The sequence below is a fragment of the Myotis daubentonii genome, chromosome 2 (genome assembly GCF_963259705.1).
Source record: "Myotis daubentonii chromosome 2, mMyoDau2.1, whole genome shotgun sequence".
NCBI lineage: Eukaryota > Metazoa > Chordata > Mammalia > Chiroptera > Vespertilionidae > Myotis > Myotis daubentonii.
Genome location: NC_081841.1, coordinates 27,720,350 through 27,736,150, shown reverse-complemented (window position 1 = coordinate 27,736,150; position 15,801 = coordinate 27,720,350). Strand labels below are relative to the sequence as shown.

The window sequence follows — 15,801 nt, the reverse complement described above, 5'->3', positions numbered from 1 at the left end:
CAAGCCTCATGTTCACTTCAAGCTGCCTGGCTGCCGGCCGCCATCTTGGCTGGCAGTTAATTTGCATATCGCCCTGATTAGCCAATGGGAAGGGTAGCGGAGGTACGGCTAATTACCATGTTTCTCTTTTATTAGATGGGATAGGATAATACATAGACACAGATGACAGTATGGTGATATCCAGAGGGCAAGGGGGGCAGAGGCTGGGTGGAGGTGGGCAAAGGGGAGGAAAATGGGGATGGAGACTGTGCTTGGGGCAATGGGCACACAATGCAGAATGCAGATGAGGTTTTGTTGAGTTGTACACTTGAAACCTATATGATTTTGTGAACCAATGTCATCCCAATAAATTCAATTTTTTAAAAAAGATCAGCAATAGGACTAATCAGTCTTTAATTTTTTAATTTTTTTTGCTTGCATGTCCCTAAAACCATTTTGGAAAACTACGTGACCTCTTGCAAATTTTTTACTTTATATCCAGTTTTTTTTCCTGTGAATTTAAATAGCTACAAAGAGTGTAAAGATTCTGATGTCTTGTAAATATTGACATTTTAAAATAAGGACCTTTATTTTACTCTTTTAAATGTACCCAACAGACTCTAAAGCACATATCTCTTTGATATTCAACACCATCCTTTAAAAAAAAACAACAACATGTGAATAAACTCTTCTTCACCAGTTGAAAAAAAAAATGAAAACAGAAAAATATCTGTCTGGTGCTTACGACTTCTTACATGCCAATAAAAAGACTGCGTTAGTCTCAAGAGAGTGAGGAGCGACAGACTGAAAACTGAAGATAAAACCACAGTGCACTCCCTATGGGAAGTACTGCAGGGTCAGTGGCCTGCTACTTTAGGCACTGCAAAAAATGTTGGCTCACATCCAGCATTACACTCAGTAATTAGAAACAAATTGCTACTTTTAGTCTCTGGCCAAGCCACGTATGCTTGTGGCCTGTTTTATGAGGTTCTCGTTGCAATGGGCACTGTGATCTCTCATATAAAACACTATGATAGTGGGTATAGATCTCTCTGTTGATTCTAACATAAGCAATCCTATTAATAAAACCCTAATATGCTAAGTGTCCAGTCATCTGGTTGGCCGTTCAACCAATCAAAGTGTAATATGTTAATGATAAGCTAAGACTGCTCAACCGCTCACTATGACATGCACTGACCACCAGGGGGCAGACAGTCGACCAGTCGACCAGTTGCTATGATATGCACTGACCACCAGGGGGCAGACACTCCAACCAGTAGGTTAGGTTGCTGCTGGGGTCTGGCCGATCGGGACTGAGCAAGATGGGCCAGACACACCCTGGAGCCCTCCCGCGGTCCCTCCCAGCTGGCCACCTCCCAAATCCCTCCCCAGCCCCAATCATGCACCAGTGGTGCCCCTCAGCCTGGCCTATGCCCTCTCACAATCTGGCACCGCTTGGGGGATGTCAGGAAGCCTGTTTTGGCCCGAGGCAAAATGACCAGTCACTATGACGTACACTGACCACCAGGGGGCAGACACCCAATGCAGGAGCTTTCCCCTGGTGGTCAGTGCATTCCCACAGAGGGAGCACTGCTCAGGCAGAAGCCAGGCTCATGGCTGGCAAGTGCAGCAGCGGTGGTGGGAGCCTCTCCCACCTCCGTGGGGAGCAGGCCTAAGCCAGCAGTCAGACATCCCTTGAGGGCTCCCAAACTGTGATAGGGTGCAGGCCTGGCTGAGGGAACGCCCCTGAGTGCACGGATTTCATGCAACTGGGCCTCTAGTAGATAAAGAAAAGACTGACAGTAACTTTCAATGAACTAGTCATATTTCTTCATGGAGTATCTTTAGACTACTATATACAGGGCATTTCCATAAAAATAAAAATACCCAAATAATAAGTATATTTTAAAGTATAAAATATGACAGACATTAATTCTTTAGTTGGGGTCAGTGGGATCTCAGGAAGACCCACCGTCTTCAGAGAGCTCATGAGCTGCCGACATTATGTACCAAACCGTGTGTATATTTTTCCAGAGAAAGGGTCCAAATTTTTATTGCATTTTTGTAGGGTCTATGACACTCCCCTCTAAAAAATTTCTTAAAAACTACTGTGGTATTTTGTGGAAGAGCCACATTCAAGAGGACAAAGAGCCGCATGTGGCTCGCAAGCCGAGGTTTGCCGACCACTGGCCTAGGGCTAGGCCTTAAATTCCCTTTAGCATAATGGACAAATTACAGGCTTGGAAAGAGACTTCTTGGGTGAAAAACCGGACTCAGCCACTAACTAGCTAGGTGAGCTCAATTAAATTAGTTAACTCTCAGCATCTCAGTTATCTTATCTGAAAAATGGGACCAATCCCAGTACCTGCCTGCTAGGGATGAAGTGAGGGTTGAGGAGATTATGCAAGTGAAGTGCCTAGCACAGTGCCAGATCCTTGCCCTGACTCTAGTATTTCAGCAGCATTGCTTTTGATGAACTTTAATGAGTCACTAATAAAATACTTAATCTGGAATATTTTTATAATACAAATAACCAGCTAGTGGTCTTCTCATTACAGGAACAGTTATATCACATCTAAAACTCACCTGTATCAATCGTTATCAATAGCCAAAGCTTAGACACCTGTATTGTGATGCTCATGTCTGAATTCATTGTTTGGCTAAAAATTTTACATGTGAGCATTTTCACATTGTGATTTTTTTATTTGTTTGTTTTTAATCCTGTGGCTAAAGTAACAAATCTAAGTGTTGATTAATCCATAATAAACCCAGTAAAACAGTACACCAGTTTTTAAGCCACAGTATAAAATTGAAAAAGAACTTGAGTAAACGTAAATAAATGTATTGGGTTTATATGCCAAGGAAATACAAGACACATATGATTTGATGGGCTATTTCTCTTTCCTTGTAAGGATAAAAACTATAAGAAAATTAACAAATATGTTTGATATGTCGCTCTTTTTCCCCACAGCTCTTGTAGTGCGATTCCTGACCAAGCGGTTCATCTGGGAATACGATCCCACCCTCGGTAGGTCAAGCTTTCTTTCCTCCTACTCTCCAATCAAAGTTTATGACCCTAAAGAGAGAATGGCATTTTATGTTGCAACATTTTTAAGCACCTTGCAGATGTCTTAGAAGTGCTTTATTGAATCATGCGGAGACTTCCTCTAAGAAGCTAGATGCGTGTTGCATGCTGTTTTTGCTTAGATTTTAATGCAGGATTTTAATGCTCAGAGGAAAATATCAGGTCAAATCAGAGACAAGAAGGAAGTAGGTACAAATGATGCTCTTTCATTAGGAAACATGGCATCGTTCCAATGGCAGACAGAGGATACAGTGGGCATGGCTACTTTGATGTGGGATAGAATGGCATGTTAAGGAGAGTGTAACAGTAAAATAAAGCTTATGAATACTGATTTGGGGAAAATGTATAAATAAATTGTGTTCCTTCCTCTCTCAACCCCAGTGAAACTGCTTTGAGCCTATTTAAAAATACAAAAGAAGAAGCAAAAATTGACATATGTATCTTGAAAATAGCAATAATGTCAATGCTTTAAGTATTTATCACATGTATTTTTCAAAACAGAGTATTTATTAGAAATATACTTAGTTATCTTATAAGTAATGCTAAAAATCCAGAGGCTCTAAGTTAAGCTTCAGATTTTACTCTGAAAGAAGCCTTTGAGTTTTTGTTTGTCATGCCCTAGTTGGTTTCCCAAAGGGCACCAACACTGAAACCCAGAGGAAGAGGGAAAGGCATACAGTATTTCACTCCCAGGCCCGTGTCCCCAGGCCGAGCTGGCCTGGCTCAGATGGTGAAATGGGCAGAGAGGATTCCTGGGTGTTTTTGTTCTGGGGCTGTTTCTGTTGCTGTCACTGTTGTTGCAGTTGTCACCTATGTTCAGTTTAAAAGGGAACTTTTTCTCCCCCTGTGCCTCCTTTCATTGCTTTACTCATCCATTCACAAATGTGTGTTAAAGGCTCCTATGTGTCAGATTATTCTAGGTGCTGAGGATAAATCAATAGGCAGAAAGAGAGAGCTTTGGCTCTTTTGAGCTCATTGACTAGTAAAGAAAGAAGAGTCAGCCCTAACTGGTTTGGCTCAGTGGATAGAGCGTCTGCCTGTGGACCGAAAGGTCCCAGGTTTGATTCCGGTCAAGGGCATGTACCTTGGTTGCCGGCACATCCCGGTAGGAGGTGTGCGGGAGGCAGCTGATTGATGTTTCTAACTCTCTGTCCCTCTCCCTTCCTCTCTGTAAAAAACCAATAAAGTATATTTTAAAAAAAGGAAGAAGTGTCAATAGCCAACTAAATGTGTCAATTGTGATAAGTACTCTGAAGGAAAATTGAACAGGTAAGGGGATAGAATGATTTTATTGTTTATTTCATTTTAATGTTTTAATCTATCTGGAACTTACTTTAGTGAGAAGTATAAGCTGAAAGCCTAACAATTTTTTCAAATAGTTTATCAATTATTACCCTATTATTTATGAAATACTCCACCTTTCCCCTCTACTTCTAATGCTGCTTTTTATGCAATCAGTTGTCTTTGGAATCTCTTATGTAAAGTTACATAGGATTAGCATATAAGCTACACATCCTCCCATATACTTTATCTTTAGATTACTTATAATACTAATACAGTTGTTAACGCTGTATTGTTTAGGGAATAATGACAAGAAAAATATTGGTATATGTTCAGTACAGACCCGACTACATAGTACATGTTAGCAACATATAACCTTTTATTTTCAAGTATTTCTGATGCACAGTTGGTTGAACCCAGGTATACTGGATCATTTACAGGTATAATGGGTCATTTACACCAGGAACTAGTTCTAAATTTGCTTTTCACATCCTACACAAGTACCACACTCTTGATGATTATGTGCTCTTTAGAACACAATACCCAAGTAGAGAAAGTCTTCCTTCTTTTCTGTTTTAGAAAATTATCTTGGCTGCTATTTCCAGTTTATTTTTCCAGGTCAATTTTTAAAACTCTGTCATAATATGACATAATTTTTATTGGAAGGGCATCAAAACTATAAATTACTTTGAGAAGATTAACATCTTTATGATAGTCAATTTTTTAACCTAAGAGGTCTTTACTTCTCTGTTTTCCCTTTTAGGTAAATTGTTTTTCACCATCAATAATTTTAGCACATTTTTAATATAGCCATAACCTAATTTTAAAATGATGTAGTTGGATTTAAAAATGCATTTGGTTTTTTAAAAAAACCATTCATTTCTGCTGTTTGTTACACCTAAATACTTACTCTCTTCTTAATTTTTATTACTTATATAAGCTTTACAAAGTTCCTGAGACTCTTAATGATTTATGGAAGTTCAGTAGAAAAATACTAATTTCATTTAGTTATACCAGTACATCTCAACAAAAGATAAAGCTTATAAAAATGACCTCATAAGAATTTTGAACTCTCTCTGAATATGTTCCAGTCATTACTCTTGTTAATACCTTAGGTGAACCAATTTTCCTTTTGTTTTTGTTTAATTATTCTGAGAAACAATTGTTGTAGACAGAATTCTGCCTGCATCAGTTATCTGTGGTGCAGGCTTCCTCACTAGAATAATGAAACTGTTTCGAGTGACCTTGTACGGTGCTGCTCTGAAAGGGTTGCAGCTGCTAAGCAACAAGAGCGTTGATCAGACGTCAGGAATAGCTGCTGTATGACTCACTCCCAGGTGAGGCTTTCATGGACTCATGCTGGCAAGTGGTGTGTGTCTGTGTGTGCGCAAGTGTGAGAAGTCACGAATGTTCTAGCCTAGAGGAGTTCCCAATCCATTTGACCCAAGAGCTGTCAGCATTTCCGGAACTAAACTTCATACTGTCATAGAGTTTTTCAAATCCACCACCAATAGAGAAGGCTATGTTAAAAAGCAAAGGTGGGTACTTGAATTATCAGGGGGATCACTTTGTAAATTAAATAATTGTCTAACCATTATGCTGTACACCTGAAACTAATATAAAAATCGAATAGCAACTGTAATTGGATAATAAAAATTTAAAGAGCAAAGTGGGGTATTTGCAAAAAAAAAAATAGTCTTAAATTCTGAATTCAGTGCCTTCCTTAAAAATATGGATCAGTTTTTTTTCAATCTGTAACAGAATTATTGTATCATGAGAAGCTGAAGGGCATAAACACCATTCAATATACTAATAAAAAATGGAATATTTACTACTCTGAAATAATTCTATGAAGGAAATGTTTGCTACTCTAATAGCAAGTGAGTTCCAACTTTTTAGATGTCAGGATACAATGTTTTTGTTTTGGTGTTTGTTTGTGGGTTTTTTAAATATTTTCACTGTTGAGAGTACCGTAGGTGTCCCCCCCTTCCTTTTTCCCTTTCCCCCCACCACCTGATTCCCACCCTGCCCAGGCCTTCACCACCCTATTGTCTGTGTCCATGAGCTATACATATATGCATACAAGTTCTTCGGTTAATCTCTTCCTTCCTCTCCCTCCTGTTTGTTTTTTAATGGAGAGGGAACATTGTAGGAATTATGATTAGGGGTATAAGCAAGGGGCAGAGGGTAAGGAAGAACTAAACTTGTTCCCTTAATAGACACTTGCATTCCATAAAAGAAGAAATATTTTTAGCATTCAGGAGTTTTGAAGGATATAATTAAGAAAAACATTCAATCATTTATTTACATTGAACAATTATAAATTCCCCTAAATTTTTCTCATTTCACTGTGGGTCAGTGAAATCTTTGTCAGAGGCCAGAGCTGGTCAAGCACAGCATTTGAAAATCACCACTGCCGCCTGTGAGATTTGGAACTTAAACCACCTAATCAAGAAAACTTCTTGATGGTGGTAGCAGCAATGTTCTGGTTGCAAAACAATAGGATCCATGTTCTGAATAGATCCCAGGAGAGAATTGAATCTCCAAGAGTCAGATTACCCTCAGAAAATACTGAACATGTCAGAGAACACAGACAAAAGTTTAGATCGTGTGCAATTGTGTGTGTGTGTGTGTGTGTGTGTGTGTGGTGTGGTGTGTTGGGGGCATTAAGAGAGATTGCCTTTCAGCACTGACCACTACTTCTGCCCCCTAGAGGCTCCCAGCTCTGTGTTTGAATAGATCATGGTGTCTATCTGGTTAGTAAAGGCTCAGACAAGAATGAGGGTAGGAATTGGGAGACATACTGAACTCGGTGATGATATTATTTTGTGGTTGGTTCTTTCTGCCTGCATTTCTGCTTAGAAAGGCTCATACAAAGAGAGGGGCACACCTAGAACAAGTCTCTCCACCGAAGATTAAAGCAGAAGTACTTAACCAACTCAAAGAGCTATTCAATAGTTCTTTAATGCTGGCACAGAAAGGAGCTTTGAGATCAGCATTGGACAAATAAGAATAAGTGCCCAACCAAGTAAATTTATCCACAATTATGTGACTAGTTTGTGGTTAGACCAGCAATAGAACTCAAGTCAGTACAATTTCAACTCTAGCATAAATCAATGTTACTCACTGCTGTTGTTACTGTATTGGCCAATTGTCCATATTAATATGTTAAAATCTACTACAAAAGCTAAATTAGTGAAAGGATCAACCATACAAGACCTCTTTGAGCATCAGTTTCTCTTAGAGTATACAAAACATACTTCTATTTATAAAAATATACTTCTATTTACTGAATGTACGCTTTAAGCCATGTATCTCTCATATACAGTGCAATCCGGACATAATTTTTAATATGCTTAATTCCATATTCGTACTAACATTGGTTTTACAAGTATAAAACATTTTGGTTCATTTAGAAATATCTCTTAGATAATCATCCCCCTACACTTCATAAAAAGGACTGAAAATGTCATTTTCTGTCAGTATGAGAAAAATGAAAAGTATTTCTACCCTTCAAACACATACACATTTTCTTTAATATTCTAAAATGAATAGTGGAGCCCAGCTGGTGTGTCTCAGTGTCTGAGCGTTGATCCATGCACCAGGAGGTCACAGGTGGATTCGTGGTCAGGGCACATGCCGGGTGTTATGGGCTCAATTCCCAGTAGGGGGCGTGCAGGAGGCAGCTGATCAATGTTTCTCTCTCATTGATGTTTCTAACTCTCCCCTCTAAAATCAATAAATTGTTTTAATAAAATAAGTAGCAGAGATTAGTTTCAAAAAGTACCTAATACATTTTTTTCTTTTTAGTATTATCTTTAGAAAAACTAGCACATGGTACAGCCTTTTGCCTCTCCGGGCGTGCGGCACTTCCACTGTTTTACTTGTAGTCAGGGATGCCGAAGGAGAGAAGAGACTCAACGGAAAAAATGCTCAAAATGGCATGAAACCAGCACTCGGCTTAGATGAAATGACTGCTGCCACCCGCGGCTACGTCGGTGGCAGACATTCCCTCATTTCCTGCATTTCATCGTTTTCGTTTCGGTTCACTAACAGCCACAGAATCACGCAACTTCATACAGTTTCCATTATGTTCTGTTCCCCCCACTGCGGTCTTCTGTGGTTGAAATTCATATCCTATTTATCATGGAAGCAGGAGAGAAAAATGTCCCTGTCTGTCAGACTTTTGGTGCAAAGAGATGGAAGAGAGCCCAGACTCCGTTTTCCAGGCTCCCGGGCTGGGCTGATGCCAGCCCCTTAAAGAGGGGAGGCAGCACGGAGGAGACACAGGGCGTGGACCCCAGCACCCGAGCTGCTCTCTTGGGCCTCTCCGCCCCAAGCTGGGACTCTGGGGATGAAGAAGGAAATGAATGAGAGGACACTTAGCGATGAGTCGCTGTAAATGGTATTTTAGGGCATTAAGTCACGCAAAACAACAATCTTCCCTTCAACCTAAAAGAGTAAGGGGGTGGAATGGCCTAGAATTGAGAATCGGGCTTACCACCTATGGATTGCATATTCTAGAATGAGGACAATATTTCTTAAAATATAAAGATGAGAGTATAATCTCACCTTTAAATTTTAATTCTCAGAAAAGACGTCAGCAATGTGCCGTGCCCAGGACAGTAATCATTGTCCAGGGCTGGTGGCAGTTTTGCTACTGGGTTAAGTTTTCTTCTTGTAGTTTGTATTTTGAGTAGATTTACAGCAAAGTAATGTAAAACCATGGCCAAAAAAAGAACAATAAAATATTTGATGATATGAAGAAGTGAAAGTCAGGAACATGAGGCAAATAGGGGGAAAAACTAAAAGCACTGGCTTACCAGCTACCCTGATGGGAAAGAAACTTCTAGGTTTATTTGGTTTGCTGATTGGTTAGTGATTTGAGTAGGTTAGATGCAAATAATTGAGCTAATTAAATTAATACTTAAGTTAGTCATTCTGTTCTGGTCCTGGTACCCTCTCAGATAGGTGTGAGGCCTTTATTTCATTTAACTTTTCCCACGTCCCCTATTCTGACACCATTGCAATCCTCTTTCCACAGGTATATAATCCAACATGGGTGAAACTTAGCATAGTGGTTAAAAGCTGAAATTTCCAAAGCCAGTCTTCCTGGGTTCCAATCCACTTACCTCTTGCCACTGTGTGACCTGTAGCAAGTTTTTTAGTGCTGCTGTGCCTAAATGTTTCCTCATGTAAAATGGAGCTAATGGTAACACATACTTCATGAGATACTTGCGAGAATTAAGTGAGTTAATATGAGTAAAGCATTTAGAACAATTCTTGTTCAAATGGTAAGCAGTATGTGCAAGCTAATATATATATATTTTGAAAAAATGTATTTTTGTATATGCATACATTTTAAATTTATGTAGATTTTATCTTGCTCTAGATCTACCTATAGAGGTAATCATGTGATTTTTCCCCCTTTCGTCCCTTAATGTGTTAAATTGCATTGATAGATTTTAAACAGTCTTTTCAGTCCTGAAATAAACTCTACCTGGTCATGACATACTTTTCTTATTACAACTGTTGGATTCAATTGAATAATATTTGATTTAGGATTTTTTTAAATCTATGAGCCTACAATTTCTTTTTTTCTCTTATTTCTCTTGTAATACTTCTTATGAGAATCAACATAATGCCCCATAAAAGGAATTGGGTAGCTGACTCTTTTATATTTTCTAGAACAATGTGTTTAATGTTTAATGGAAATCTCCTGTAAAGCCAATTGTATGCAATTGTTTTTTTATGATTAGGAGAAATCTACAATTAGCATTTAAGTGTAGTTACTGGCTATAATTAGTTAACTATTCTATTTCTCATTGTTCTAATCTATGCATTGTCTTCTCCCAGAATTTATTAGGGTTTGAAATCAGTTGTGATACAGTTCCTAATATTATTTTATTTCATCAAACTATGTAGTTATTTCCTCTTTTTGTGTTAAATTTTGTATGATTGCACCCTCTCTCTTAATTTACTAGATAGCATTGCCAGATTTTTACCTCCCTGCTTACCTCTTTTTTTAAAAAAAATTTTTCAAGCACCGTGCTTTGGTTTTTGCTATCTTTATCTACCGTTTTTTCCTACTGTTTTCTCTTTTACTTCTTTTCTCATATCTTCTTGGATTTTCATATAGAGCAGCACTAATTGGTATTTATTTTAATCTGGTTTCCATTCCATGTGCAAAGGGGCACATTCAGAGCCATCAAAAACTCTTACACCTGCTAACTTCTCACCCCAATAGAGCTTGGGGACCATTCTATCAGGGGTGGGGAACCTTTTTCTGACAAGGGCCATTTGGATATTTATAACATCATTTGTGGGCCATACAAAATTATCAACTTAAAAATTAGCCTGCTGTATTTGGTCAAACATTTAATTAACTCACCCCTAATGCCTTGGCAGGGCCAGAGCAAATGATTTGTCCGGCCTTATACAGCCCGCAGGCTGGCTGTTCCCCACCCCTGCCTGGTGCTGAGCTGCCATTGTTTTTCTACCCTGAAGAGGCAACAAGAGCAAGAGAACTCTGCTTTGTTCCATCTCCCCTCCATACTGCCTAGCCCTCTACTTTTCTCACCAATTCCCCAAACACCAGGGCCCATTCACCTTCTACTGCCACAAGGGTTTCTCAAAGTTTTACATGATCATTTTTACATGGATAACCATCACCTTCTTCTAATGCCTATTACATTTCTAGGGTTGAGGTCTAGAAAGAAATTGGAATCTCCTGCTTATATGTTATCTTGTCTGGAACAGTAACGAACAGTGAGTTCCAAAAACTGGATTTTTTAGTATCAAGGTAGAATGCATTCTGTAGGAATAACTTTCTCATTTTAGGATGTGGAGGCCTCATTGTAGAAGGAAGAGAGCATCAGGAAGCTGGCCTCATAGGAGATTAAAATGAGCAAGAAGCAAAGAGACTCTCATGTGCCATATCCTGAAAGTCTGTTCCGGGAACTCTAAGGATATGAAGATGGCACATTCTTGCAGTCATTCTTTCCTTCCTGCTGTGCACATTCCCTTATACCACAAAACAGGCATACTCCTATAACAAATTTGTAATTTTAAGGATCAAATCAAACCGTGATCTTATTTACCTTTTTATCTTTTTTTTTTTTCTCATTCCCTCAGAATCAACCTACCGACACCAAGCAACCATCGATGATGAAGTTGTCACCATGGAGATACTAGATACTGCTGGTCAGGTGAATAAGCGGTTCAGCTAAAATATTTTTTGGTTCAAATGAGATGTGCATAATATGAACAAAAGATACTTTCCTATAATTAACCAGTTATTCATAAAGACATTTTAATTATCTAAGTAATTCTATATCAATGTATTTGCAACAGCCTGTGTATGCATCCTTATGTAAATTACTCAGTAATTCAAGGGGTTTGGAAAATACCATAACATTCACATTGCCCACCCATATTTTGAGGGGCGAATTGCAAGATATTAATAGATTTTCATGCTTAAAAGTGTTTTGAAATGTTCTGATAAAGTTAAACAGGAATCTTTCTTTACAGAAGTTCTCAGAGCATTTATTATGCTTATGTGTAAATTAACTCATTAAGAACTTCAGTATATATTATATTCTAAATTTATATGACCTCAGAATCTTTTATCTTAGGAATCTCTCCTTTAATATTCTTTCTAGACCTCACCACACCCTATTGAAAATATGAGCCATATCATTAAATAATAACAATTTATTTAATATAAATTTGCTCTGAGGTCAGTCAGTTCTGAGATTACCAATGGGTTCATAGATAGGTTTAGTTCCCAAAGATAGGAATGATCACTAGGAATGAGAATTAGGAAGCTGAAGGATTTCATGGTGCTTATCAGTGACCTATGACCCCAAGAAGACTGGCATTAAAGTATTTAATCCAAGAAATGTTCTTGCAAGTAACTATATACTTTTATTGCTCATCACCATCTGTTTCCTATACATGTTCTCACCTTCTACCCAGAACTGATTCTAGAAAGAGGCAGCAGGGAAGTACATGCCTGCAGAAGTCACTGAGCCCGTGAAGGCAATGCATTTTCAAATCACACATGCTGCCTTCCTAGGAAGGAGTGATCACACCCTTTGAAAGATACTTTACTATAATTAACCAGTGCTTCATAAAGACATTTTAATTTAATTATCTAAGTATTTATCTATCAATGTATTTGCAACAGCCTGTGTATGCATCCTTATGTAAATTACTCAGTAATTCAAGGGGTTTGGAAAATACCATACCATTCACATTGCCCACCCATATTTTAAGGGGCAAATTGCAAGATATTAATAGATTTTCATGCTTAAAAGTGTTTTGAAATGCTCTGATAAAGTTAAATAGGAATCTTTCTTTACAGAAGTTCTCAGAGCATTCATTTTCAAACACCCTTTGAAAATCACTTCAAATGAGTTTCTATCATTATTGGTTCTACATAATTTTTGGGAGAATTGAAATAGGAGAGAAAAAAGCCAAAAGCCCCAGACTCTGAGTTTGACTCTCTATACGATTATTCATTTTTTCTGCCCTTGGTGGCTAATTATCCATAATCTGAAGAATATAGAGATAAAACAAATAAACAACAAAAAATCAAAACTATTTCACTAAGCTGTGCCTCTAATTCTGATCTCTAAGGGGTGAGGTAAGGTCTACAGGTATGTTTGCTAATTCCTTAATTGTGATGAAGTCTCAGAGGCAGTGTGCTTAACTAAGATGGTACTTTCTTTATAGTTCTTGTGATTAAAGATTTAATGATGTAGCAAGAAAAGTTAAAAGCAGAAAGTTAAGGACTAAGCAGACAGAGAAGTTCTAGTTTCCTAAAATACCTTGCTATGAGTAAAGAATGCTTTTATTCTCAACCAATTTGAGAGGGTAAGCTTGTCAAGAACTTTCAATGACACTGACTAGAAAGAATAGTCATTAAGGGATCACTCTTAACATCAGCAGCATGTCTACACGGGGATTACTTCCAGGTCTCCTGACGGCTGTGTTTTCTTGCCATCAGGAAGACACCATTCAAAGGGAAGGACACATGCGATGGGGGGAAGGCTTTGTGCTGGTCTATGACATCACTGACCGAGGAAGTTTTGAGGAAATGCTGCCCCTGAAGAACATTCTGGATGAGATCAAGAAGCCCAAGAATGTGACTCTCATCTTGGTTGGAAACAAAGCTGACTTGGACCACTCCAGGCAGGTCAGTACTGAAGAAGGAGAGAAGCTGGCCGCGGAATTGGCATGTGCTTTCTATGAGTGTTCTGCCTGCACTGGAGAAGGGAGCATCACGGAGATATTCTACGAGCTGTGTCGAGAAGTGCGTCGCCGGAGGATGGTGCAGGGCAAGACAAGGCGACGCAGCTCCACCACACACGTCAAGCAAGCCATTAACAAGATGCTCACCAAAATCAGTAGCTAGGCAGCTCGCTCTCGCGAAGGCCCTGCGGAGGTGGGTCGGCTCATTGGAAACACTTTCTTGTCCTTTTCCCTTTTTTATCCCCCCAAATAAAAGAAAATAGTCCAGCCCTCACTCTAACGCTGGGAACTATCTGAGCTTCCCCTTCTTCCCAGCCTCCTACATGTTGAGAAGTTATAGAGTGTTTTATGCAATTCCAGTGCTGACAGTTACTCCCTTCCCTGCTTGAATAAGGTACACCTTCTTGCAATTTGGACATGTAATCACCAGAGATTCTGAAATGGCTGGGTTCGTGTTAAGCTATTTTTAGGCATCATCACTTTGCTTCCGTAGGTTGAAATCTTTTCAGAGGCATTTTTAAATTCCTTTTCTCATCAAAGTCTACAGATGATCACCTTAGAAGTTCAAGACAATAGGAAATACAGTAAAAACGCAGGAAGAGTAGCTGAAAGATTGGAGCATGGAATGGTGTCCTGGTTCCTATTTGAAGCAAGGATTTTCTGAATTATGTTATATTATCTTGTTTTTCTTGAACCTTTATTTTGTTCTTAAATTCAAACATGTTCTCCCAAGGTTTTCTATTGTGTAATAGAGAATTCCATTTCAATTGGTTCTCTCAATGATCTATTTATTGATCATCGCACCCTAATTCTTCTTCTGTAACTCCAACAAGAGTTCATTATAACAGAGGCAGCAGGACCCCTCTGCTCAGATCCTGCTATGCACTTTCTCACCAAGCCTGGGGTGAAGTAAAGACACTAGGAATATTTTCACCAAACCCTAACTTTATTGAATGCTAACAGAAGGTTTAGAATTAGAGATATCTGATTCATTTGTCCAAAAGCAGAAAAATTAAGAATAAAGCTGAAATACTCTTGTGTTGGGGAGCCGAGCTCTGTGCCAGACACAGTAAGAAAAATTGGCCTCTGATGCATTATGTTGGTTACATGACTTCTTCTAATTCAGGTTGGGACAAAAGTAGGTTTACAGCTGTTCATGTGGAAAATAATTAATAAACAATAATACCAGAATAATCTGTGTTTTGTGTACTCACAACTATAAACTTACTTTTGCCCCACCCTGTATTTTGGATAAATTAATTCATGTAGGAAAATTCAGAAAAGAGTGGCTGATTAAAGTTCACTATACCCAAATAAATGTGTATAAACCAGGTTCTTTTATTGTGAAAATGCACAGTCTATAACTGATAGAACCTTATGATTCTTTTTTCCGTATTTTGCCCCCATATATCAAGACTTGGGCACTTTATTTTAGAAGAAAATATGTATCTTTTACATATGTGTGTAATTTATAAATGCATAGATATATGTATAAAAATGTGTAAGAATTGGAGGCTTCAATTCACCAAATGCATTTGGACAACTTGGTGTAACTATTTTGTGTGAATATAATAAAAAACATAATTTTCACATTCTCTCACATTAGAGCAGTCTTTCTTGTGATAACATGAAATGTTTGTAAATTTTAATAGACACTTGAGGGGACATACAAATCGTAGAGTTGCTGAATCAGTGAATGTGATATAAAAAGCTTCAGTTCGCAATAATAGATATGATTTTTTTTAAATGCTCAGGTGCATATTTCATCAAATCCTCACAATAATCTTATGCAAGAGATGGTACTATGATTACAATTGCAAGGAAGAAGATATTGAACCACAAGTTTGCATATTTAGAGGGTAGAGGCAGGATTTAATCCAGAGAGGCAAAGTCAGACCCTGGAGCCCATGCTGACATTTGTAAAATATTAATAGACTGATATATGACTCTTGTTCTTGAGCTATAAAGATGAAGACATGGAAAGAAGAAAAATTGATAAAGACTTGCTTCAGTTATGCTTTCATTCATGAAACAAATATTGATATATAAGTTGGACATGTAGCTTGACACAAGTTAGTTCATTTGATTGTGTCTGAGCTAAAACTTGAAGAATATATACAAGTTATTCGGGGGGGGGTGTGAAAATATTCTAGGCAAAAGGAATAGCTTGAAACTAAAATATGGAGATATGAAAGGTGATG

General features: G+C 38.3%; 1 protein-coding gene across 3 annotated transcripts in view; it reads left to right on the top strand.

The window, feature by feature from the left end:
• The window catches only part of RERG (RAS like estrogen regulated growth inhibitor), a 103,817-nt gene extending 88,627 nt beyond the window's left edge, over positions 1-15,190 (top strand). For all 3 annotated transcript variants that reach the window (XM_059682288.1, XM_059682286.1, XM_059682287.1), the window contains 3 exons: positions 2,951-3,007; positions 11,480-11,553; positions 13,356-15,190. In XM_059682288.1, the coding sequence (XP_059538271.1) occupies positions 2,951-3,007; positions 11,480-11,553; positions 13,356-13,763 (539 nt within the window). In that variant the 3' untranslated portion in view covers positions 13,764-15,190. The remainder of the gene's footprint in view (positions 1-2,950; positions 3,008-11,479; positions 11,554-13,355) is intronic.
• The last annotated feature ends 611 nt before the right edge of the window (positions 15,191-15,801 follow it).